General features: G+C 37.2%; 3 protein-coding genes across 4 annotated transcripts; 2 read left to right on the top strand and 1 right to left on the bottom strand.

Annotated features, from left to right (window-relative positions):
* The first annotated feature begins 2,523 nt into the window (after positions 1-2,523).
* LOC111271429 (uncharacterized) lies at positions 2,524-10,565 on the top strand. Of its 2 annotated transcripts, XM_022852212.2 has the most exons (9): positions 2,524-2,575; positions 3,242-3,398; positions 3,618-3,859; positions 5,046-5,315; positions 6,868-7,000; positions 7,407-7,522; positions 8,402-8,519; positions 8,970-9,129; positions 9,620-10,565. In XM_022852212.2, exons 5-9 carry the CDS (start codon positions 6,868-6,870, stop codon positions 10,002-10,004), a joined length of 912 nt encoding a protein of 303 aa, XP_022707947.1. In that variant the 5' UTR covers positions 2,524-2,575; positions 3,242-3,398; positions 3,618-3,859; positions 5,046-5,315; the 3' UTR covers positions 10,005-10,565. The 2 variants fall into 2 exon arrangements, with proteins under 2 accessions (XP_022707947.1, XP_022707946.1); XM_022852211.2 differs by lacking the exon at positions 2,524-2,575 and having other exon boundaries at positions 3,184-3,398.
* Positions 10,566-14,872: 4,307 nt separating this feature from the next.
* LOC111271431 (uncharacterized) lies at positions 14,873-16,012 on the bottom strand. The gene is made up of 2 exons (XM_022852216.2): positions 15,681-16,012; positions 14,873-15,064 (listed from the first exon to the last, which is right to left on the bottom strand). Exons 1-2 carry the CDS (start codon positions 15,997-15,999, stop codon positions 14,940-14,942), a joined length of 444 nt encoding a protein of 147 aa, XP_022707951.1. The 5' UTR covers positions 16,000-16,012; the 3' UTR covers positions 14,873-14,939.
* A 456-nt stretch (positions 16,013-16,468) lies between these two features.
* On the top strand, positions 16,469-19,851 carry LOC111271430 (rRNA-processing protein UTP23 homolog). Its single transcript, XM_022852215.2, has 5 exons — positions 16,469-16,835; positions 17,663-17,839; positions 18,124-18,202; positions 18,911-19,080; positions 19,463-19,851. The coding sequence occupies exons 1-5, from the start codon at positions 16,692-16,694 to the stop codon at positions 19,658-19,660; spliced, it is 768 nt and encodes a 255-aa protein (XP_022707950.1). The 5' UTR covers positions 16,469-16,691; the 3' UTR covers positions 19,661-19,851.
* Positions 19,852-27,029: the final 7,178 nt, after the last annotated feature.

Here is a 27,029-nt window from a genome sequence, read left to right on the forward strand (position 1 = left end):
GCCTCTGCGAAAACTGCACTAAAAATACGATAAGGCCATTTTCTCCTCTATTTCGTTCAATTATCTCGCAAGGACTATATTCTACATGATTTTCGTCGTCGTACTCAGCAGGTAAATTCGATGGGCTGGTTTTTGTACCGAAGTTGTATCCCTCTGCCTGATTTCAGACTTTGATAAGTACTTCCTCACCTACAATCTGGTGCGCCCTCTGTGAATTGTTCATGCTGTAGATTCTGCAAAGCCGAATGGATTTTCTATGTGCTGTTGCTATCTCCCGTTTCCGTTAACAGACTGGTTGCTAGAGACTACGCCTGGCTGACGGGAACCCGCTACCTTTGCTATACTATTCTCGCAGGGCTTGAGTACTTTTGTGATACCCTATTCATCTTTGCTTTATTCATTGCCTGGCAAAAATGATTATCGGTTTCGGATTTTAATTTCGTTATTTCTAGCTTTTATTTTAATACCTTGTGGGCAAGGAGATTCAGTTTGTCACCTGTCCGTCAACCTGTATCTTGGATATGAAAATCACGTATATATTTACCGCTGCTGCTCGACTCTTCTGCTAGTCGGCATCTTTCAATTCGAGAAAGAACGTCACGAGCTACAATTGTGAAAACAAGAAAAGATTATTAACCTGTGTGGATAAGGGTGATTATCCTATTATCGTTCATAGCCATGAGATCCTTCTCGACAGCCCATCCTTGAATGTATCTACCTCGGAAAAGCGTCTTTTTTCTATAGACACCGTATTATAATCCTTCGTCAGAATGACCTTTTTGAAGCTCAGCGTGCGCGTTTATAGCTCTTGGTTAATTCCGCTAGGTATTACTATTAAACGTTACTAAAGTTGAATTGGAATTATTTTAAACGTACGATACGATAAATACGCGTCTTCTCATTGTGTCAATGAGTTACGACTTCTAAACAAATTTAAACAAAAAAATGTTAGATTCGCTTTGATAAAGGCTTATTCCCAAGCAATTTATGGATTTTACTGAATTTGAAAAAATAACATCGGAGCGACAGCGAAGAAAAGTTACATGAATCACTAGGTTGGATAAAAAATTCTACGCTTTTTTGCGGAATAGGAAATGCATCTTTTGCCCCGTGACATTAAGTTATATGTTATGTGCCTCGCGTAGTTCTTTCACTTTTTTTTCCCGATAGTATATTCCGATGGCCAAAAAAGTGGGCTTCGTCTGCTTCCAACTACGTTTCGAGTCGTTGATTTATGTTGGAGGTAAGGATACGAAAACGACTGCCCAGTAAACGAAACTAACGAAATCCTGTTGACGTAGGATTTGAAAAATAGGTAAAACAAAAGTGACGTAGGGAAATAAAAATCTGAGGTGCAACAAAACCTTCTATTCGAAGTCCAGAAAAGCAGCTCTGACGAGGTTTGCCGTGTGTGGCCTCGCTTTGTCGTGAACTCTGTCTCGTTCATCGGATCTTTCCACTTAAAATAGCCTGATTACCTCAATACATTTGGGCCAAATAAACGTAGAAGTCGACAATTTGATCCGCAAGAAGCAATTCGAAGTGAATAAAGCCCTCGAGGTCATCCCATTAAATGCAAAGCATAATCTTTTTAGATGAAACGCCAGTTGAGCCGTGGGCATTGGTTCCTCTCCTTAAGCCACCTTTCAGTTTATGTAGGCGTATAAAATCTACTTCTTCTCACCGGTGATAAATTTGTGCAAAATCGGTTACTGGGATACAGGATACGGGCTTAAATGTTGAGATGCGCGATTAAGCCGCGATTTTACGTTAGATTTGGTTACGTTTGGTTACGAGATTACGTTAGATTAGAACTCCAAGTTTGTAGTAAACCCAAGAAACACTAGGCGATCAACGATGGTCATGTGGCTGCAATCTATCTTTTCGGCAAATTTCCGAGTTGTTAGTCGGCCGTGTTTCTTTAAAATGAAATAAGGTGGTCGTCATCAAACTCAGATGATCGGCTAAAGCGGGAAGCATCTTCTAGGTTCTAGATACGATTTTCAAATTTGGCGAATAATTCTCGAGCAGACCTTTCTGTAGTAGCTTCGTTGCAACGCAAAAAGGCAAATTTTCGGCGCTGTCTTTACAGCACGGTCTTGGCGAAAGGCATAGTACAGAGAGTGTCGGAAATAGACCTTCTCCATCTGGAAAATTCATCTTTGAAGATTAAAGTTGAAATGGCACTCCCAATGCAATACCGTTACAGCATACTGATAGGACAGGAGAAGCATTTTCGAACGGTTTATCAAAAGTAAATAACAGATGATAAAGGGAAGCTTTTGAAAATAGTCGATAGAATTAATTACCCAACCTAACAGTGAGTATTCGTGGCTTTATCAGCATCGCGTCATCAGGATGTTAGCTTAGATGAGTGTTGATTCTTAAGGCAGATTTTTAACATATATCAATAAAAGTAATTTTCGTTTCATTCTGTCTAACCATGAATAATTATAGACGTTGCAGCCATCTGCTTTACACGGCTGGGTCTCTATAATCGGGTCCCTTTCAGCAGTGGGTGTCATCATTGTGGTCAATTTTCAGAAAATCACTGTCTTCGAAGTACACATCGTAGGTAAGGGCCATTGAGTTTTCGTTCGATAATAATAGTGAATTCTATTTTACGAGCAAAGCATGCTTTAATGAGCCATAAATTATTTAGAATTCCAAGTTTATTATATATCCAAGTTAAGTAAGATAAATGCAGTAGTTTCAATATTTTTACACGCAGTTTATGAGAAGCTTACATAGCGTGGTATACCGCTTCTTGCGCATCGATTTAGGGGGTTTATTTTTGGGCAATTATGCGTTATTACGAGACCCCATAAGCTTTGGCTAAATTAATCACTCAAACCTTTTTCGCTTGTTTCGTATCAACTAACGCTCAAGTATCACTTTAACAAAACCCTAACTGATAACCCTATTTGGCACGTGTACTTTAATAACAAACAAAAATATCATATAATTTCATACCACGTAGAAAGACGAAGCTTGTTCAAAAAGTCTATTCTTAATACAAAACTACAATTTTGGTCTGTAGAAGTGATTTGGCGTTATTGGGTCCACCAAAGTAGTTTTAATCTGAGAAAACACAATTATCCGTCCACTTATATCGAAAAGTCTAATACTAATCCTTTAAGCTGATCCGTTTAAGGCTGATCCAGCAGTTTAAAGTTGATTAGAAATTTGCCAGTGAGGAAGTTTAGCATGAGCAAAGATCTGCTATGATTTCTCATTGTAGGTGCACTAACGGCCTTTGGACCTGCAACCGTGTACATTTGGCTAATGCTTGTGCTCAGTCCTTACATGCGTATATTTCGAAAGTTTTGCGCCGCACTTGTTACGTTCAGTCTTATTGCAACTTGTATGACTGACCTAGTTTCGATACTTAAATTCAAGTAAGTTCAACCCATTGAATGCTTATTTGAACTTCAATTTTCTTCATCTGTTTTGCTGGTTTCGACTTCAGAACTGTATGCAGTCCTATTTCTTTACTCGAACGGAGGAAATTTCTTCATGCAATTACACTTTATTTTATCACACGGTGTTTCTAAGCTTCCAGGGTAAAATCGATGCCCATATTTATTGGCTTTATTCAATCTTGCTTGTTATCCTAGGGGCAAGGACAGGCTTCACTGGAAGCCCGACGATGGCGGCTATGAATTACACGTGGCATCAGTTATTTCTGAATGGTTTATGGTGCTAGGAATCAACTTGTACATCGCCACTTTATCTACAGACATAAAGAGAGGCAAGCAGCGTTTGGAAAAACGTAGGGGAAAGAAGAACATGACACAGAACGAAGCGGCAAAGAAGGCAAGATTAGATGTGGTGCAGACACAAGTCGTAAGGGCCAATGGTAAGCAGCGAAGCCCGGCCGTTAAAAATGATCAGTCAAGTACAAAATCGAAAGTTAACCGTATAGAGAACAACAACGAAGTAGCGCTTAGGAGTGTTGACCGCAATGTTCCGAATGTGGCGTACCCGATATACCAGCTTCAGGAACTGATATAACTGTAAACATCCATGAGGCAGTTTTGATTCAATTAATTCAATTTCGCTACCACGAAACGCGCTTAGTTTATTTAGAGTAGGTTGGCAACTGGACTCAGAGAGGGCAATACGTGAAGAATTATACAGACCGAGAGTGACAAAAAGATTAAGCTAAATGTGAAAACGGCACCTTGAAACGGAACTGTTTCCATTATGCCTTTTATGCAATGATAAGCTTCTTAATAGATCATAACGTATCTGCGCATGTTTTTAGAAGTACAAACTTTAGCTATTCTTTTATAATTTAGCAGATTGCCTAAACAATAAGCCTGCCGTCTATACAAACATTATATGGACACAAATTTAAACGAATCAATGGGACGCATTTTCTATCTGTTTGGGCCTAACTGTATATTGTATATATTAGCAATGTGTGTAACCGCACACATCAAAATAAACGACAAGAGATACGAACAATGTTAAATGTACTAAGTTCAGTGTTGCTCTCAACGGCCTTATGAACATTTTATCGAAGCAATAAATATATATTTAGGAGAAATGTTGATGTGCGTTTATTCGGAATAATATCGTAGGCAATTAGAAAATAAATACACTCGTTTGTGTAATTTAAGCTTGCTATACATACAAAATTGCTTGTTGCGTACGTTTCTGATAGTCCAGTGCCATACAAATGGTTTTTCTGTAAATAATCCGTGCACCGCATAGTAGATGTTCAATAAGATGATTTGTATAAAAATGCATATGAATAAAATATAAGACCGATGCTTATTGTTCAGTAAAATGGAAGAAGACTTTCACGCTATACTGCTCTGTAGTTTTTCTAGGTTGTTGCTTCACTAGATCAAGTTGAAAGAACAACGGAAAGACACTAGTCATTAATCAGTAACGCGAAGCACCGCTTGCAGCGGTTTTATACTAAGTACTACCAAAACAATATTCTATGTAAAAGCACAACATCTTCTTCGAATCCAATCGGTTATATTGTTGTTATTTTTGTTTTTGTATGGTTTTCGTTCCGAACTTTGTTTCAGAAATGATCGTAGATTACAGACATGCGGATTCAAAAACTAACGAGTGGTGTCTTCAGCAACGTGAGGCAACGATGTCCCAATCTGTTGGTCGTGCTTAGTGCGCCTTTCCCGTCCGAATTAATAGCTTTTTAACTACCAGACATTTCATGAGGTTTCCAATATATCTAGGATGTTGTTCGGTAAATAAATGCCATTGGAGGAATGATGAATGTGTTGTTTGATGACACTGTCGTGGATACGTAGGATAAATGTGTCCCATGAGAGCAACAGGTAATACTGGAAATTCTGCTGCGCGTTATACTTCGTAGATTTACAAGCGCTAATTTTGGTGGTATTAGTTCTATATAAATGTATACACTTATTATTCAGTTGGATTTTTCGAATTTGCTCGAGGGCAACCGATGTTTTCAAAATTTCCCCTGCAGAAGTGCGGATGCCTTCTGATTTTAATTTCCACCAACCGCCAATTTTCAAATCCCATCGACTGAGATACATGCGCACAGCTGTTCCACTATCGTCTGAACGATTACGGAAGTTTTCACTGGTGTTTCAAAAATATTCAGCTCGGTATCAAATAGGTGGCCAAGTGCTTTCGAAGCGGCGACGCAAGTTTACACCGTTCCATTGGGCAGAAAAGACGTCGAGGCTTGAGTTAATTGGTTGATGGCTTTAGTTAATAGGTAGTAGCTGCCCGGGCGTTTTGCAGAGTGATTTTACAAGAAATTAAACTCATTCTTGACTAGCTACTGATCAGATCTTATATTGATGCTAGAAGAGTTACTGATTAGGCAGGCATGATGTAAAGTTAAGCTACACATATATAACCATGTAAGGGTAAATGTGAATATTTGATTCAGCAGATACAAAACAGCCGCGGAAATCTCTAATACGCAATATGAACTATGGAGAATTATTCGAAGCTTCGTATCACATGTTATCAACATGTAGTGGCCACCCTTCCATTGGAGAAGAAAATATTTTCATTATGTAGAGTATCGCTAAATATCAACAGCACATAGGAAACTAGGAAAAAAAATATATACAACTTACTAGTTCTGCGCAACGTCTCCTACGCAAGTGACGTATGAAGCAATCGCTTGACATTAGCGAATAGAGAAAAAACCTGCTTTTTCAAGAAATGGGCGGATATATGTGCCGTCTATCTTAAATCCGCATTTCTACTACACGTATTGACAAAAAATTCAAAATTTTCATGTATTTGTCTGCTGTCTGTCAAGCCTGTCTTCACTATTCCTATCTTGCGGAATGGCCTAATCACTGATGCTAACGAAACCTCCGAGAACGATATACTCAGTCGGGTTTTGCTGTTCGGGTTAAAAGATTTTTCAAATAGACACTTGGGTACGGTGGAGAAATGCTAGTAACTCGCGTATGCTAAATCAGTCTAAAGTGTCGACCAAAAAACATCTTTACGCTTTGAAGAAAAAACGAATTAATTCTATTATAATAAAGTACCACACTAAAATCACTGTTTCTATAGGCTAGATTTTTAACTCAATTATCATATTATTCGTCAAAAGTTCTAATCTAACAGTTTAGACAAGTTAGCTCATTGACTTAGGTAATGCATCATTCTGCATGAAATATCTCAATGCTTATGCCTATGATTGTCTCATTGTATTGCATTTTTACAATTGAACAATTTCTTTCCATTGACTACTTATGAAACTTCTACATGTTGTTTAAATGTGGTGAAACTCAAGGCATTTGACATCGATTATAATTGTATGAACAGCTATTAGATGAGCCATACAAAGTGACCAACGCAGTGATCATGCCACTAGATAACGTTTCATTTCAGATGCCATCGTCTTGGATTATCAAGTTTTTAGATAAATTCCCTCAAGACGTCTTTCCTGTAGTCACTGGTTTGATAGCTCTGTCGGCATACATTACATCAACCGCGGTCTCATATACTCTTGGACATGTGTCGGGTAAGCCCCCTTCGAAGCAGATGATGGTATCTACCTTGTCGTGTCCACTTCCAAATCCTCACGGTTCACATATATATCTCAATAACGAGGCTACAGCGGTAACAATATGGAATAATCTGATACGGAGTAATAAAGGTCTTTTAACTGTTATAGCTATTAGGATTACTAGTGGTGCTCTGTGCATTTTGAGGATACCTAGTCATTCAGCCCTTAAGGTAATTTCTTTAAAGAATATATCGTATATAATCATGATTATGATCTTCTTTGTAGTATTTTTCTGTTTTATAATCTTCTTACGAGTTCACAGAAGTTTTCTCCGGCACAAGAAAGCTATAGAGACCTACATATAAGCTTAATTTGGACGTAACCAAACATTTAGGTAAAAGGTTATTTGATTACTCCATAGGATTTGTTCGCCTAGCCGAGATAATGGCAAACCCTCCGGAGTCGTGTTATTTTGCGTTTATGATGGGCATTCATACCGGTCTTATGTTCGTTACTGTGTGGGCTGTGTACGAAACGGTAAGGGCTGATCAATTCACAAGGAGATTACTGCGCATAAGCTTTTCGCAAAAGCTTATCTGAACATCGGGTATCTGAAATATCGCGGAGTCTTTTCGTAGGGGTGCTAAGTGGTCGCCGGGTTGATTATCAAGGAAAAATCTTATTAATCTAATGCTAATTGCTCCGATTTAGATTTATATACTTATTAGGTTTTACAAAATGTCCAAATTCGACCTTAGCCAAGGATAGTTATCGTATTGTATTTATATTATAAGTGCAGTATGTATTTTGCATTCACTCAGAACCTTAGCAAAACCGATTGTTGAGACGTTAGCAAAAATGAGTAAAAACCTTTTTGAAATACCTTTGTTCGCTTTTGCTGTGTTTTAATCATATTTGTAAATGTGTGTATTTTATTGTATACTTATAACTCACGTAAGTTAAACAAATAAATACATGTAATTTACAATTAAAATCAAGCGTTTTCGAGTGACTGCCATAGATGTTTCCAGCACGCAAAGTGTAGTCAAATTGAGAGCAAGCATAGGTCCTCTGAAAATGTTAGTTTTCACTTTCTCTTTTAGTGCAATTAGCGCTAATGCAGTGACAAAGGCCGACGACGTAGCACTCTCTTCATATTCTAACTCGATAGTTTGGACATATTTTCCAGAACACTGAGAAAAAATAAAGTGGCAATGTGTGTTGGGCTATCTGGAGCTATTCCGCAAATCAAAACATTTAAATTAAACTATGTCCCACTAGCAGACGGAATTTTGTTAATATATACGCTGTCTATCTTTGGCTCTCAATACCTTTGAGCCGATTGGGTGTTAAATGAATTTGAAGAAAAAGATATTGAAAATGTGGTTTGTCTTCACTAAATAGCTAATCTTACAGCGGCCAAACTCTAAATCTATTCATGCATGGGCCTGCATCGTTGGCTATCTTGCTTCGGCTGGTGGCCTTTTATCAGCGACGTTTCAAGGAAATATAACGCCAGACGTACACACTGTGGGTAAGCACTAGTGTTGGATAGATCGTGATAGAATTATATCCACGGTTGGAAACTTATTTACTCTTGCAGTAATCTATTATATCTTACACTAATATATATCTAACCGAATGAAGCTCTTACTTCAGCTTATTGATATGCGCTAATAATGGTACATATACCTAATGATATTTCGAGAATAATAATATTTGTCAATAAGTAGTGCACATGGAAACGCCAGCTTAAGAGAACGTAATACTTGACGGAGTAGTGGAACCACCTGCTTGTACTGTTGATATAATAGCAAATCATGTTATTATAATTACTAGGTTTGTTTCGTTGCCTTTAGTTGTAGTACGATCTGACAGAGTAAATATTTAGATAGGATAAGACAAAAACCTCTAAAATACACAAATTGTTTTCATAATATTAAATGCATCTCTCATACTACATCTAAAATGTTTTTTATTTCAGGAGAAATAATGAGATTTACTTTAATACCTTTGTACATTTGGCTGATAAGATGTTCCAGTCGATATATGAAAGTACTTCGGGTGTTTTGTGCTTTGATCACTACTGCATCTTTTCCTGTAATCTTTATCCTGGACATTCAAGCCGTATGTCCTCTGCAGCGGTTTGTACCGATACATATATGATACATATATACGAAGACTGCTTATCAAGCGTCAATTTCCTGTTGACTTTCAACTTACGACAGTTAGTCGACCCTTAGCACCCCGATAAACCATCCTAGGCTACAGAAAATAGAAATCAAAGCCGGTTCAAGTGCTAATCAGATTCGTTATTAGGTGACAAATAACGTCAGTTGTTCGTGCTTTTAACAGGGCTTTGCACGTACATATTGGTGAATAGTTTTCGAAAGGAAGGTGGATAGATTCCAAGGATTTTATTCTTAGTGTATCTCAATTGATCATTATAAATATAGAAAGAAAACTTTCGATGGTCTTCTTTCGGCTGGACGAAAATTCATGCACAAATTAGGATCACTCAATAGGAATAGAATGAAAATCGTAAAATAATCGTAAAATAAACCCTGTTCCCATTTGGGCATCGGCACACGTTTGAAATGATTTATAAATTTCTTGTTATAACAAAATATTCAGGGCAACGAAGCTTTGCTGGACGCAGAAAGGTGACGCGTATTATCTGAACATGGCATCGGTGACCACTGAATGGGTATTTGTGACAACTACGATCGTATTTATCGTTTCACTCGCCACAGACATCAGGGAAATTAAGAGCATCCGTGCTAAAAACATCCGACCTGGCAGAATTCGGAGAGTGAGGAGAGAATGGAAACCAACTGAAGTCATGAGCGACATGGTAGAATCATCCGCAGCGTCAGACATAGAGGAACAGGATCTATTGGCAAAACCGGATTTTGTCGAGGTGCATCCGAACGCAGATCTGCCCGTAAGCTACGAGCCGATCTCAGGCAACGTCACGCCAACGATTATGCCATATAAAGTACCAGACGATAACGATTAGACTGGTCATTTATATCGCTTGTTATTCAAAGTACCTCACTAAACTGGTTAGCATACACGTGCTTGTACCTATCGTCATTGTCAATCAAAACTATTTTAGCAGACTTGAATCGAGTGTTTTCTCTTACGGCAGTGAGATTTGTTTTGTTACGAACCGAGAGCGAATACGTTTGTTTATATATATTTACGTTTATCGCTTTGGTTTAAATTGAACACAAACCATTACGTGAAAAGTTTCTCGAAGTAAAAAACGAAAGTTGGTCTAAAGTTCTTAGCACTTTGTTTTGCACAGATTTACAGTTTCTATTAATTCGAGACGTGAAGTCCAGTATGGGTTTACATATCCGATTAGGTAAGAAAAAAACGATTCAAATGAATTCTAACGTACTTCGCGAGTATCGGAAGACAGTATAAGAGCAGGAATAATTGTCGGGAGTCATTAGTGGGAAACCAAACTAACCCTGAGTGGAGTCGGGAAACATTTGGTTAGGTATGGTAGTGATTGTAATTGTAATATATATATATAAATAAATTATTTGCTTTTGTTAATGTTGTATAGCTCTTCGTCAGTCTAGTCATGACAAGTGTTATATACGGTATAGTTACTAAAAAACAAACATTTAATCAGATCAGTCCTCTGGTAGTGTAACATGTGGTCATTTAAAAAAAAAAAGCCAAAAACTATGGAACTCTAAATGAGACAGATAAAAGCGGTGATTCGTATTTTTCTCGTAAGGTTCATTTCCTCGGAAAAGGATTTGATTCGCTGATGTTAAATCTAAGTAAATGTTAGCTACAAGCAGAGCGCAATGGAGAGTTTGACCATTTGAGTTAGTCGGCTATCCTTTTGAGGATTTCAGTCTTCACTTCCAATATGTTCGTCAAGCGGGTTAGGCGACTTTGGATTTAAAATCTTGCTCGTAGTGTGTTAACTTTTAGTACATTTCTATAAAGTAAACATAGCCCAAATCTTTTAAAGATTAAACCCCTAAAAAACCGGCTCAATCGTTTATTATGGTAGATTAATTCATTGATCTGGACTTTTACTGCAGTATAATAGAGAATAATAGATATATAGTTGGACAACCTAAACTACACCCTACTTCGATCCTCACGTAACTTTTAATTATAAACTTGTATCAAGTGATATCGGTATATGTAAACTCGGTAAAATGTTGCTCATATGCGAAGAATTTTAGCGAAATATTGGCTGGCAGCAAGCCAAAGGTTCTAGAAATGCAAGAGTTCAAATTGCGATTAAGCACAAAAAATGCAAAACGGCACAGAAAATTATAAGAAGATAAACCTTCAAAACTTAACGATGCAACTGACAACTGATCTTACATTTTTGAAAACGGTTATTGATTTTTATCGATCTATTTTTATCTAAAAAATGTAGGTGTTTCAAAAATAGCTTTTTTAATTCTTACAAAACTAAAGTTCGTGTGTTCTTTAGATCTAAATTATTACAGATCTTCTGGGTCACCACCTAGAAATCTTCCTTGTATTTTTAAAGGTCGCATGAAAACTGACAGCAGCGTAAACTGTCAATTTCAGCCAAATAAGAAGTCTATGGTCCCGGTGAGGGTGAACATGATAAATAATACCTGATCTTTGCTCAAATTCTGAAAGCAGCGCACTTTTTTGCGCTAAGGCGGGTTTGCTGTTTTATTCTATATAAACCAGACGTTTTCTGAAATTAAAAACGAACGAATTAAGGCAGTCACTTACGAGCAAAAACACATTAACTTTAAACATTTGAAAGAAGGAATTTCAATAATATTAATTGACATTTAGTAATACTGTTTGTGAGTTGAAATGGTTTCTAACATTGCCTCACCGTACATTTCTATTTGACTGCCATGCATGCTATTACTATCAGTAACCCTATTATATTTAAGCTTCATCTTATCGCCCTTGCTTGTAACTACAACTTTAACGATGTTGCATTCCGTTAGATGTAACAACATCTGCCCAACTTGATTTTAATAAACACGTAATGCAACTAATCAAATTTACAAAGATGCTTTATTATGTAAAATCCGTATGTGAATGTTCGTTTGTATCAATTAATTGTTTTGTGAAAGTATCGTTCTCATGTTTGAGCGCCTTCATATATATATATATATATATATAATTCGTATCAATTTTCTTGCAAATATTAGCGCTTCTTCTTGAAAAAAACTTCATTAAACTTGTGCACTTAAGAGGAGCAAAATGTGTTTGCGATTTATTGCCTCGCTCGTGTAGCAGCGAAATATATGTGCCCTTGTACGTATCCAAAGAGCAACTCTTCTAACCGACTTTTAATATTAGATTACTAAATGACTTGTAAGGCCGGAGTTGCAATTAATCCAAAGCAATAGCTCGGACTGAATTTATAAATAATATCTATGCATGGAATGTGCCCGAGAATGATGTTCCTGCCAATACTACATACAATACATTTGGTATTTCCGTATTGTTACATGTCAAGTTTCTATTATTGTGAATCCTCTCTTTGACATAATGAAGCTATACCTGACTTGATCTCTGCAAAAGAACTGTAACGATTAACATACTAGTTAAGGTTCATGCTAAAGCCAACGGAATTGCCTCCCACCTTGTATTTTCTAACCTCTGTCGCACCGCACCAATGGGCTATGGTCAGTCAATATGCAGTTATCGATGATGTGGATGTGTGCTTTGTAACCTCTGCGGTACTGCTTTTTTGCCGACAACTCCTCCTTCGCGGAATCTTTATTTCTATGCCGGCGGAAAAGCCTTTCCAATTCCAGTAACGAGCCGAATTACTAAATATTTCCTTGTTTCAGCATATACATTCCTATGCTCGCGGGTAAGCTTCAACCACCCACTGATGGTTTTGGGACCAAGCAAATGGGCTAATCTAGTTGATGATAGAGATTAGGATGGAAAAAACAGACACAGAGCGTGGGAGAATGCACCTCAAAGGCATGGTGTTGTGAGAACAAGAGGCTGCATTCAAACCACCGACAATTAAAAAAAAGATTGCGCTGAAAAAACCTGTAGTGATGTTTCAGTCTACACCGAACAGATATCTTTGATTAGGCATATTCGTCTGCTAGACTGAAATACAGTCTTCTCAGTTTGCAATAATGGATCATGCTCATTTACATCATAAAACGCATTTTTCGCCCTACGTTTTGACGAAGACGCTACGAAGACGCGAGTCAAGAAAAAAATAACATTTAGCAGAGACCAAAAACTAAAAAATAACGTATTAATATTCACTGTATAAGAAATAGTTATATCTGTCAATCGCTTGAATTGACATATGTGGAAAACTCTTTGTGAAAGTGCTTTGTCAGTATTGTAGCATTAGGAAACAACAGCGCAAAGATCTACGACGAAGCGCATATGTAGTCTCACGTAGGGTCGGTTTGCGTTGTAGGTATAATCTTTAGTATTAGTGAAATGCATAGATCGCGTGAGCGATATTTCGCGAAACTGAGAATAACAAATCTCAGTAAGGTTAGGCTGAAATTCAATAGAATAACAGTGTAGATTCTATAGATTTATTGATCATCATTTATCAAATCCACACCTATAAGCATAATTCATTACTTCAAAGTAACCATTTCTGATCAACTGATCCACGCAAGCCATAATCAAAAGACAATAAATGTAGGCCATATTCAATAATAACGTAATGTAAGTTTTCCCTGCAATTTCGTAAATTTCATCATATGGCCCTACACATTTTTCGCTGAAGTTGATTTCTTTCGATTCGGCTAGTATTTCTTATAATTTTGCTAGTATTTGATCATAACTATCTCGGACGATTTTTCATTTTGGCTACATGGCGACTTTTTCCTATTTATCATATAAATTTGTCGCATATTTTCGGTAAATTTGGAATATTTTTCGAAATACGAAAAATAAACGTATCACAGAAAAAATCTAGTTCCTTTTAAAAATCTTTTGCTTTGCCATTTTTCTAAAACAGTTTTGAAGATACTATCAAGAACGCTATGTCATGGTTATTCGGCATCTTAGTAAAACATCTTTAGCCAAAGAGATCGTTCATTTTGAAGACAATGAAGTCTATGGGTAACAGCATAATAATACAACAAATGTTGGTAACGGTAAGTAACTTAAATGGTAACATTTTTACATATACCTACATCATATACTCATTCATCTTTATTATGTTTATTATTACACAATGTCTAGTTACGTCATAGTTAATAGATCTTTGAAATTTAAACAAAAATGTTCTCACACAGGTTGATATATTTCGACTAAATTTAATTATTTTGGTATTAATGGCTAATGATGGTTATCCCGTTCACCTATCGAAAGTTATCACTGCAACCAAAAACTGTTAATACCTACCTGCTTTATTTACTATAAGCTAGTCTTTGGTAGAAAATTTCTTTTACCAATTTACGTTCTGCTTAATATCCCTAAGTCAAATAATTGGGCTAGAACGAAGTCCGTGAACCATTTTAAAAAATTTTTAAAAAAATGGTAAACCCATTTATTCGTTCGCCAAACGACTACCTTCCCTTTTCAAACATCCTCAAACAAACTCAAATCGATCTCCAAGCTAAATACCTCAAGAAAAATAGGTTTAATTGGATCGGCTTGCACTGTTTGCCACATCTGTGAAATACAAGCGCTCTGTAGCTAGCGACAACAAAGATAATCGGAGCTTTATATCCTCGATTCGCGACAGTATGAATCCAGTATCTATGAATGTATGTAGTATACTACATATATATTTTGTTTTACTCTCATATTGATTGACTCGTATCATGTCTTATGTCACAAGAGTACAAAAAGCACAACAGCATGTTGCAATCTTAGCAAAGTAAGCTTAATATTAATACAAAATACAATACGTAATAACCACGTACATAATCCGGGCGTTTATTCATTATATAAAACTGCTTTGATGTTCCGAGTTCCTAATTTATTTACCAGTAGCTTTCTGCCATGCCTCTGGCGTAAACGTTTTTTGGGTAAATGCATGAATTTGCTGGAGTTCATCAGCGAGCACAGAGTTAACGAGTCGTTGCTGCGCTAACAGGTTCTTACCTAAAGAAAATGAAATACAGAGTCAAAGTTAATTAAATATTTTGTAGATAAATGCTCAAATTAGGTAAGGTATTAAATTAAGGCATGTTTGGTTTACAATATTTGTATATTCATGACAATTTCTGGAGTAATAATTATTAAGCGACCAACATAACAACGTATTCATTGTTATGAATTCTCTATACTTCAAACACATACAAACTTTAAAAATCACCAATAATCGTAGTGGTATGGGGCAGGATATATTAATTATGTTGGGTCGGATAAATTGTGTTTTATGTAAACATAACCATTCATAGACCAAGTCTGCTACATCTGATTTCCCTCCAAATACGATTCCTTTCACAGCCACCGCAATAAATGTATAAGTAACTCGTAAATTAGATTACTTATGTAACAAAGTACCTGCTTTTATTAAACAAAATGAGTACCCTCCCCCCTCCCCGCAGCATGTTTACAAACACGGGACTGGTAAGAGCTGTTGCCAGGATGATCGCGCACACTTGCGCACAACTACTACGAAGCAGTTTGTATGTATATAATTCTATCTGGAAGATCGCACATTTGTACTAACTGACAAAAACGAACTATTAATAAAACGATCACTGTTACGAACCGACAAATTTCGGAGACACAATGACAGCGGCGAACTTTTGCCCACATCCATCGCTCAGATCAGTGAGCTCCACGTGGGTGCACTCCAGTTTCTCCTTAAGCTTGGCTTCGATATGAGCCGCGGGCACCCCCATTGTACCTATGTTGCGGTAAGGTGGTGCAAAAACCGTTTGAAGCGGATGTCTACGGGACGTTTGGACGAATGAGAATGTTAACTGTTGAAACAGATGCCGGATAGTCGTGTTCATTGTAGTCGCCGCTCCTCCCGGCAAGGGAAAAACAAACAGCGCGGATTCAAGCCATATACGAGGCGGCTGCATTAGAAGTACAGATTAAACATCTAGAGAACAGAGGCATGGTCCCGCTGTTTATGATCCGAAATTTAAGATTTATTTTTTAGCGCGGCAACTCAATGTCCATTTATGCAATGTTTGGCTCATTCATCGTTGTAGACGGTACAGCATGCTGTGTTTTGCACTATACTAAAGCCGAAGGTGTTTTTGTTTTTGATAGTGCTGAATCATGGCACAATACGCTTCTATTACACAGAAGACCATTGTTTTTTTTTGGTTTCCTTTAGTATTAAAAAGTTAATAGTTCTTACAACATTTTAATGTAAATCAAGTGTTTATGACGACGGTCCTAGAGCCCACCGGTAAGACATTTTCTCCGACTCAAGGTTTACCACTACAGATGTCAACAAGTTGGTTAAGTTCTACCTATTGCTGTTACACTTTTGACAAGGGCGACTGGAGAGGGCAGGTGCTATGTTTGTAAATAAGAAAAAACTAGAACTCGTGCTAAACATGTGCTCGTGAGCGAGCTACGCAGTCCGCTTTGAGCATTCTATTAGATGTTTATATTTGGAGCTGTTCGCGATTGTTATAAAGCTGAACCTCTTGAGGATGTGGAATGCGCTTAAATGAACTTAATACGCGCACTTTTGTTCAAAGTACGGGCAGCTCTCGTGGAAGCTCCTTTCGAGTGATTGCGTGGCTTGTATTGCGGCACAATGAGGATTAATAGGTATAAGCGGGCACAGAAGAATTTGGCGTTTTACTTGAGGCATTTTCAACTAGGCGAGAAATCACGGTATTTTGTACTTACTGATGGGACGTTTTGCCAGGCAGCTTTGCGGCACAAAATTCATATTAAGGTGAGACAAAAATGAGAATGGATATACTCACGTAAGACAAGTGAAGGTATAGGCGCAGCTATGGACGATGCTACGTGAATCACACTTGTTTCGGTTTACACAAGTGTTTAAATAATTCCCTTTTATGCTTATTTATGAAGTGAACTTCATTAGTTGCCACTTGTAAAACAATATTTGTATATGGACTTCCGAGCACAAAATAGATTAGATATTATCCAAAGTTGTAATAATTTATATTTGATGACTCAAAAAAGATTAACCGAGCTCGAACTGCGTGTTACGAACAACTATGCAGCCGGAATTCTTATTAACGAAAAGAGGAGCGGTGAGAATACGGTATATGGTATTACATTATTTATCGTTGTGCATTGATCAGCTCAGATCTCTAGTTTACCCTTTGAACCTTTGAACAAATTAAGTAGCCCGTTTAAGTCCATACTTTTCACAATTAAAATTATAAATCTTCGTACTAAATGTTACACTTATCGGTGCACTTTTCCACATGTAAATTTATTATCTCTAGCCAGTTTTGGCTGATTGGTAAGTTATCAATTTTTCACATAGGCTATTGGTCGCATGCAGGTAATAATAAAGCGTACGTCTGAGATTTTTATTTTCTTCTACGAACGGATATTTCCTATTTAACGATTCATCCATGTTGGTTATATTATTGAAACTTCAAAGTCAGCTTTTGATAAATGCCGAAACCTTTCAGTACTCCCGACAGCTCGAATTGGAGAACTAATTTACAGTTAAACTTGTAGCAACGCCAATTATAAACAGAAAAAGTACCAAGTTTGACTTCTTCCATTTGTGTGTATTACTAGGAACAAATTGACAAGTATTTTCGAACCGAAGTTACACTCTGCACCACACAATGTGCTGTCGTGGAAACCCAAAAATTATCAATTCTAAACGGTGCTCTACAGATTCTTAAGAATTTCCGAGTGGAAAAATGCCCGCACACGAAGCCTGTTGCTGCATCGAAGTGTCTCCTTGATATGGTTTGTTATTAACACTATAAATGTTATTATAGTTTTGTGTTTATTTGTAGCTCTACGCCTAATTTACTCTCTAATTATATTTGACAATAATATATTTTCACCGCGATATATACTGAGGAATAATACCAGTGACACGGGAGTCTTGTCGTTTAAGCTACCAGCAGTCTTATCTTTAGTAAAAATGATATAGTCAAGTATTAACCGAAATTATCGAATTGTGTTTCCTTGGAATTCATTTTGGCGATTGGTTCCGGTGTGATTGTTGTCGCGGATGATTGCTGAAGGTGCGTGAAGGAAACCCTAGGAATTTTTTCGTGGCGACTCAGGATCCAGAGCTTGCCGAAGAAATCCACAAATTAATAGGTGAGATTAGTGACCACTAAATGCCAAATTATAATAAAGCGACAAATATCTTAAATTGTAATAAGATAATAACCACTATGAGGCACTTCGGGACGTCAGCTATCAGTATACCTCAATCTAGGTTCGAGTAAAACCAGTGCCTTCAAGTGGAGTTACTTCAAAGAGTTCACATATAGAGACGTTCTTGTAACAGGACAGCACATGTTAATGGCGCTAATATTATCATGAATCGACGGTATTTTTTAAACGCTACATGATATCAACAAATACACTATGTGGATGGTGAAAAAATAAGAATAACTTCGGAGTTACTTTAACTGATTAGCTTCTGAATGTATATAATGAGTTTGATATTTCAGTTCAATTTCAATTTTTTAACAGGTATTACGCGAAATGGAAAGATAGTATCGATCGAACCAGTCTCAGTATAAACCTTTTTGTTTCCTTTTACAAATGACGGTTTCTACTTTTTGGTAGTGCTGTCCATTACTTTTCCTTGATTTCAGAAAATAGCGTGATTCAACTTCCCATTAAGTAATTTTATTAATATATTTTACTGATATTGGTAAACGCACTATTATTACCAGTATAGTCCTTCCGTGTCTACCTTTAAAGAAAGATAAGCCAATATTAAGTTATAAGCATATCTTCATCGGGCTGATTTGTACTAATACCATTTACATATCGATGATACTCATTTTCGTAAAGGTATTCCGCGTTTGAAGTTGCACAACGCAATCACTCTGGAAGATCCGGCATCTGCTACAGTCAACTATGTCGCTAAGCAGTGTCGCAGTGCTACTGATCTCACCGAGAATCAACTTAAGACAATCAGTCATCTTAAGAAGAAGATGAACATAGATGATTCTTTAAAAAAGGTGGCCACCATCTACCATAAATCTATGTCAAGTAGTTGCCAAACTTAGCATGGGTTTGGTTAAATGACACACATATGTATTGCAGATAGGAGAGTGTCTCTGTTTTAGCAAGAGAATATCAGTATTTTTAATTTACGCGGGCTGAAAATGTCCCTTTGTTCTGTCACTGATGCCCGTTTCAATAGAAATATTCATCACTTCTATCTAGTATGAGATCAGTGAGTACAATGTTGTCATATTGAGGTAAAAGCTGAACCAATATAAATGAGAAAGTAAAAGAGGTTTTTATAGGGCTTTTATGTTGTTATTATAGGTACCCACTTCTAAGTAACTCTAACGTATTGCTGTTTCAATTTAAACTTTTTATGAATGATTTTTGCAGGTTAAACGCCTTAAAAAAAAGCCTAAAGGTCCAAATCCGTTGTCTTGTCTTCCAAAAAAGAAAAAATCAGCAACTGCAGCTCTAATTAATGATCCGTCGGCTGATTCGGAGGGTCCGAGATCTCTGAGCAAAGCGGCACGCAGAAAAATGCGCCTGAAAAGACTTAAGATTACTAGATCCCATACGGAGTCTGACTGACCTTAGTTTGGTGAATAACGCGAGTCCTGGTATCGTTTTATCAATGCAAATAATTTAACCTATTTTTCGAGGTAAAATGTAATAAAAAAGCTTACACAGTTCAGCTGCAAAAATGTGTTTGTATGCTATCTTGTTTTGTGTGTAAATAAAGGAAAAATATTCAAAAGATGCTGGAAGTGCTACAAGATAAACTCTATTTATTTTCGCGTTCTTCATAGTTTAACTACAGGTGAGCCAGGGATATCGACTTATATGTTAACCGATATGAACTAGATACCAAAACTTGTAAATCTTTTTCGATATATTCATTGTTGCGTCTGAGGTTATTTATGTGAAAGATCCCGTTCATCAACGAAATGCGTCGGATTGCTTGACCTCACTAAACTGTTGAAGCATTAAAAGGCTCGTTGAGAAACGAAATACTCGGTAGCCATAAGCTAAATATAAAGCTGTCACTACGCTATTTTTGTGTCACTGATTGAAAAGCACAGTTTCCTAAAGGCAAGGTTCAGAGGTCGTCCTTTCTTTCATATTGTTTTTTAATTTTAATAAAAACGTGGAAAAAATCCAGAAATAATAAATAGCTTCAAATTCAAAAGGAAAAGAATTCAAAAGAAGCAAATCAGACGTATTACACAGGTCATTAGCTTTATGTGAATAACATATAAACGACATAAAATTTCTTCAGGGTACAACCCTTACTATGTCATGAACCATAGTGTCGAACGGAACACTGGATGATGTGTATTATATTATCGAACTGGTTTTATAATAAAATGTATCTATGGAACAGGTTTCTATTTACCCTAAAGAACGCTTTCATTATGAGGGAAGTACTCTACGGACGTAATTCGTCCGCAAAATTATCCTGGACTTAACTTTTTTTTGAAGAACTTTGGCTTTTTTTTGTAAAAAAGTATCTGGAACCTTCTTTGTTTAATAAGTCAATTTCTTAACAGAAATTTATTTAAACTATTTTCTCTGAATTTTACATTTCTCACGAAATTTAGGTTCTATTTGGCTTTGCGCTATTTTTCTTTTTCAACGCGAATTTAATTTAGAACCTGCTTGACAGAACGCAGAGAATACAAAAATTTTGTTAATATTTGACTACTTTTGGTATTTTGAAGTATATGAAACATGCCGTACCATTCAGCAAGACTTTAAAAAAATATTAAACATTATTGAAAAGCATTGCGAATCTTTGAGAGTTGTTGCCCAAGTAGCGGAAATGTGCTTGGCATAAAAAATGGGTGAAGCGATAACGACATAATTCGAAATAAGTGGTGAAAGGTCTGAATCGGTACTATACGAAAAGCACTCGAATGTAGCTGTTTCGAAGAACTATGGACGAATAATCTTAAGTGATAGGAAGAGTCAGATATAAAGGATTAAATGCAAATAAATAATAATAAGTTATATTAGTGTAGAAATAACGGAACAACTGAATTTTATAAATATCCATAGAAGAAACCCCCTACTTGCAACTGTTCACAGTGTCCACGAATAGCGTTTGCGGTCTGTAAGTATTAAAAGGTATAATAGAAAGGATTCTCCTCATTTATTTCTCGGAACAGAAAACTCAAAATCAAAGTTAAATAAAGAAAACTAACTTAACTAGCTTATGGTAAGACACACATTGAACAAAAGAAGCTTCCACAGAAAAAAAAACTTTATTGGTATAAGGATTGCATAAATCTAAGACTCGAACGAGTAATCATCCTGTTTATTGCCTACTATACTTCTAATTTGTTAAAGATGGTGCTGATAAGGACAACTACATACACGACAGTTCATGAGGATTGGTGAAGCGTTTTAGTGTCTTGTAGGTGTATTTCATTTTTAAATCTTTGAGGTGCCACAGTGGCTTGTACCTTGTCTGCTGTTTCCAAAAAGCTGATTTGATAAGTATTGTCGTTTAAATTGCTCAACATAACAAAGTGGTTCATAAATCCCAGTACACTGTGATTGCAATGCCATCTTAGTAATATATCTCTTATGCTGGTCAATTCTGAGGGTGTAGTTCAGAACGCTTGGTAGGTTACCTTCAGCAAGCTTACGTTTTGGGTGTGAGTTGTCGGGAATCAAAAATGAACCCTTAACCTAGTATATAATATAGTGGTTCCAAGTGCAGTATTAGTAGCAAACACACTGGACGGGTAGCAAAAGTAAAATTGCAATCTTTAACAGCAAAACTATCATTGCATGTGTATCTACACAAATATATTGATTGCAGTCGAAATTTCCGCTGCTTTATCTAATAATGTGCCCATAAATATCGCAGAAGGGCGTTGGGTAGACCTAGAGATTGGCAACTCAGGCATAACAATTAGCGCTTGGCTACTAATGATATTTTATAATTGCAACTGAAGTGAACATTTATCTATTCTAGATAATTGTTCACACTGGATTCAACGGATAGCTGTTCACTTGGGAAGTCAAAGCAGTAGATATACAGTATAATCGGTACATCTTAAGAAGTAGCTGCATAGGGAGGAAGAGTTTCATTGTTTACCAGATGATCACATCGCTAAAACTTCATTTTTGGTAGTTATAAAGTTTAACTTGGTTCTACGACACTCCGTGCCATCGAACTTTGTTTATAAATTGTATCTTCCCTTAACAAAAGATTTTCGCCGACCAGTGCGCCCCTTATTTCTCGATCAGCTTGATTGCGTTAGATCTTTAACGAAAAAAGAAGTATATCATTAGAATCAGTAAGTTATAGTTTACTAAAAACATCATAATTATAATATTAAAATTCTCAAAAATAATAACGTTTTTTTTTGAACGACATACATCTTATTCTCTTTGTTCATTGTACAATATATTATAGACAAGCGTATGCATATTTAGTTTAAAATATAATTCGATTCCGTTTGACGATTTGAACTGATGATCAGTACTGATTTACATCTGCAGTTCAAAACTCAAGCGCGAATACGAGCCGAGCATCGTCTGTTCGAAAGCCGTCACGCTGGCACGTCAACTTTTTCTATGCAAATGTTTGTATTGGATATATGTAGCTTCAGTGACTCGTTTGACCCGGGCTAAATTCAAATTGGAAAGCGATTTCTTGAAAGAAGGGCAATTTTTCTCACATAGCGATGCCATTGCTACATTTGTATGAAACGAAATGTTCAGGCCCCTCATGCCGTGTAGAATAGCTGTAGCATAAGACTGTAAAGCACGAATAATAGCCTGCGCTACGGGCTTGACCTTTGCTGTTCCATCAAATGCGAAAGGGCAGGTAGGGATTCAAAAAGAGTGTTGAAAAAAAGTGGGAATGCTGCAGATGTTGAGTGTGAAAGCAGCAACTGTTAGCTGCCCCACGAGGGTTTTACAAAAAATGCCGTAACCCAGGGATGCCTTATATTTTGTCCTATTGTCAAGCGTATCGAACAAAACAAAGAAAACAGGAAGTCAGTGGATACCATGCTACCTATTTAGGGGGCCCAAACTGCAAGGTATCGAGAACTATATTGCCTTTTTGGCCAGGACCAAACACACATTTATTAAAGACGGTGTTAAGTGGTTTTAGGTGAGTGGATTTCTACCATTATCGATGACAATGTAAATAATGAAGCAAAGTTTTAGTGTAGCGTTCTTTAATATGTTCGGATATTTGTTGTTGTATTTTTATTTGGCAGTTTTTCAATATTATTCCAGTGCTGTGTCTTTTCATTCCAATTTGAAAATCCATAAACTGGAGCACAAATGGTCCAGGACAGCAGGAACATTTAGAGCACAAAATTTCCAAAGTAAGTAGAGTCACGGAAAGACAAGGATCCCAAGGCACATCAATTTTAGAAACACAAGTGCTTCTGGAACATAGGTAAATAGAAAAACAGAAGTTCTACAACAAAAAAGCAATGGAACTCCAAGAGCACCGAAACTCAAAAATGAAAGGGAAGACAGGCGCTCAGAAACGCCGCTATTTTAAATAGGATATAGGACTGGACTCACGAGTCCAGTCCTAAGAAAAATGCTATTGTTGTGGGGTTCCAAGAAAAGTGTGATTTACGAAGCATAGAAGACGCATCGTGAAAATTTGCATTCTAGGAAAACAGGAGTTCCAGAACGTATACTGAAATTCGTGTTTATTGTATGTTTAGTTCATTCCTATTGAATCCGTAATCGTTTTTGTAGTTGCACAAACTAACGAGAAAAAACATCAGTCCTTTATCAAAAAAGCGTAGAACTAACAATTGGTTCGGCAAAACTCGCTTTGTCAACTATTATATTTTGCAATGGAGAAGGTAACAACATTTATTATTTCATGTTGAGATGAGTTTTACCCAGTTGCCTATAACAGTTCTATGGACCAATATGCGACCAAGATTTACCCTTAATAGCGCATCGGACACACAGAAGTGACCTGAATATCCCTCTAAATTTTGCCGAGAAATATATATTTAACCAATTTATATTTCCATTACTTTTGGCGACTAAAGCAATTTTACAAAGACAGATGCAGATTTTAACAAGAACAAGTGGACAGCTACAATATGGGTACTGAGCTCCCTCAAATTTGCCGAGCCTCTTGAGTCCTCTGACCTTAGTAGTGTTCAGCGAATCGTCTATTTAGTCTGAGAACATTGCCCGCTATTGGAGTGTCCTTGCCTGGTGCCTCAAACAAAACCAAACTGGATTGTAACCGTGTCACCACCATGTGAATATACTTACCTGTCCACTGGCGAAACTAACGGACTTTTAAGAACTAAGGACTGACCACTGAATCCAGCTCGATTCGTCTACGCTTTCGCAGGAGACCCCTCATTAAAGCCTATATGGCTGAAGGGTGCGCAAAACGGAAGCTCATATATCCCCATGCAGATTTATACCTCCGACCCGGCTCCATGTGCTTCCGTACTGGCGTCAACTACTAACCGCTAGTTCTAATATCGACCACGCAGTTGACGCAGTCAGACATTTCACGGTCAAATGCACCCTAAGTCGTCAAGCGTACATCTACCCGTATTGGGTCTGCGTTGTCGATTCTCTTAGTTCTCCCTAGCACAAAGAGTATAATCCATCCGCAATCAACACCGAGTCCATTTTCAATGGGGATTTCCGTGAGACGAGAGATCTCTACGATCATTGCTGGTGCACCCACCTTGCAAACCTGTCATCGTGGGGTACCCCGAGTGCATCCGTCTGAAAACTGCTTTACTCGTCCTGCGCTTCTTGATAGCTAAAAGCGGACACGATCGCCAGCGCAAAGAGAAGAATATGTATGACCCGCAATAACAATACCAACCTGGGCACAGTAACAAGTATAGGAACAAAAAATAAACAGGTCCACATAACAAGAACAAATATAAACAGTCCTAGTGTGAGAGTGACCGGTTGATTTCAAAGCGGCTCAGATAATCCGAAATCTAAGGGCGTTGTTTACAAAATGTTTGGCTATAGTGTCATATTATTGTTTGTAACGGTTTGTCGGTCTGGTAGTTGATGAGGTGCTCCATCACGGATATTACGGGTAAGGTTACGCGCCCAAGGTGTGCATGCTAAAAGGGGCTGCAGCGGTTTGATAATTTATTCTAATAGAAAAACACGCATTTAACAGAGTACCACACCCAAGATATTTTTAAAGTTAAAATGCGATGTTGGGTCCTTTTGATCCAACTAGTTGCGAAATAATATTACTGCGACATACGCATGTAAGTAATAACAGTATGCGAGATAATATTAAGAGCTTAATTATGCGAAGATCGTTGAGTCTGTTTCGCCCCCACAAGCGTATGTAGCGTGACCACGTACTCGGTGCCGCAAATGATTGCTGGAACAAGATATACTTGATAAAAAGAAACAACAACAATTTTGGTATTCGTGTTCGGGTCCTCTTGGATATACATTGTAAACAACTAGCAACATCGCCTGGACCGACGATACAGAGCTTCACCTATATGCATGCTAGAATTACAGGTCAGGTTCGTCTGGAACCCAGCTCGTTGGAATGCCTGACAAGACCAGAAACACAGATTTTACATAAGGTTTTTTCGTAAACATAACTTTTGAAGACACATTATGACAATTTATTACTCATTAAAATGCGAAGTTTAGCGAAACAACGAACAGTCTACTTTATCTATAATGGTCCCACCACTACGTTTCCGTAAATATCATTATAATCATTGTTATTAGAGTTTTGAAAACGTCATTATCAAACAACGGTCCATATCGTGCGACACAAGTAATAGCAGAATAAAACCTATGTCAACGGAACTCATTTCCAAGTAATAAAATTTAATGCCCTACCTTCACGAAGCAGATTTCAAGGCGTAAGCACTAGTGTCCTATGGTTAACTTTTCTAAACAATGTCCAAGGAAACATTTAGTAAACTCTCTTTTTATAGCTTAAGCTTTAAAATGAACAGTGGCATTTTATAAACGACTCTGAATTTGAAAGTCATCAGTTTTCTATTCTTTATTTACTTCTGAGGCACCAATTTCCTTTGGTTACATGTGTTGAATACAACTAAAGGACTAATCGCCCACTTAAGCTCGTAAAGACTTTTCAAGAGCACATCCTAGAAGCCTGGGAAGCGCTGTGAATGAAGTCCACTAATAAGCAAGTTATCCGCCCGGGATGGCTAAGTTGTGCCTATTGGCATCGTCCCGCTGTGCGCAAATTCGAGGCGACATCATGGTATCACCTGAGTAGTTTTAAACCTTATTTAAGAGGCTCTCATCTTGTAGTGTTTTTTGATGTCCTGCAATCCAGCTTGTGTACTTGAAAAAACACTGCGACCTCGAAGATCTACTAAGTAATGGATGGCATATATCAACACTTTATGGTAAAAGGCAAGACCTGTCTACCTTCTAGGGACAGTTAGGCATATTTAAGCCATATAATAATTATTACTCATTCGGTGTTTCATATTTACATCGTCAGCAGTGAGTCTGTCAAAACAAAATGTGAAGACTCTTTATGTCGCTAAACTTAAGGCGCATTTTCTAATAAAGTCAGACGTACGAAAACCTCTGAGGTCTTTGGTAGAAGAAAGTGCCAGAAACCTTTGTCTTTCGAACGATATACGTTATTCGAAAGTATATATTTTTTAAACTTTTTTGAGCCTTTTGTTTTAGTTATTCTAAGTTTGCATACGATTTTTCTCCAGTGAATGCATCGTGGAGTACGGGCTATAACCATGTTCGATAGACGTTGGCATACATAACAAGAATACAGAAGCATTACATTAAGCTTATTTATATGCCGTTCGAGACCAACTACATAGAGAGGATGACTTAAATCTTTCTGCTTTTGCCACGTGATTCTTAAAAACAAATACAGTTTTCAACTTCGACACAAATTAGGGCGGTCTTTTCAAAATCACTTGCGTACAGATATATACTCGCTCTT

This window comes from Varroa jacobsoni, unplaced genomic scaffold, assembly GCF_002532875.2.
Source record: "Varroa jacobsoni isolate VJ856 unplaced genomic scaffold, vjacob_1.0 contig00611, whole genome shotgun sequence".
Lineage (NCBI taxonomy): Eukaryota > Metazoa > Arthropoda > Arachnida > Mesostigmata > Varroidae > Varroa > Varroa jacobsoni.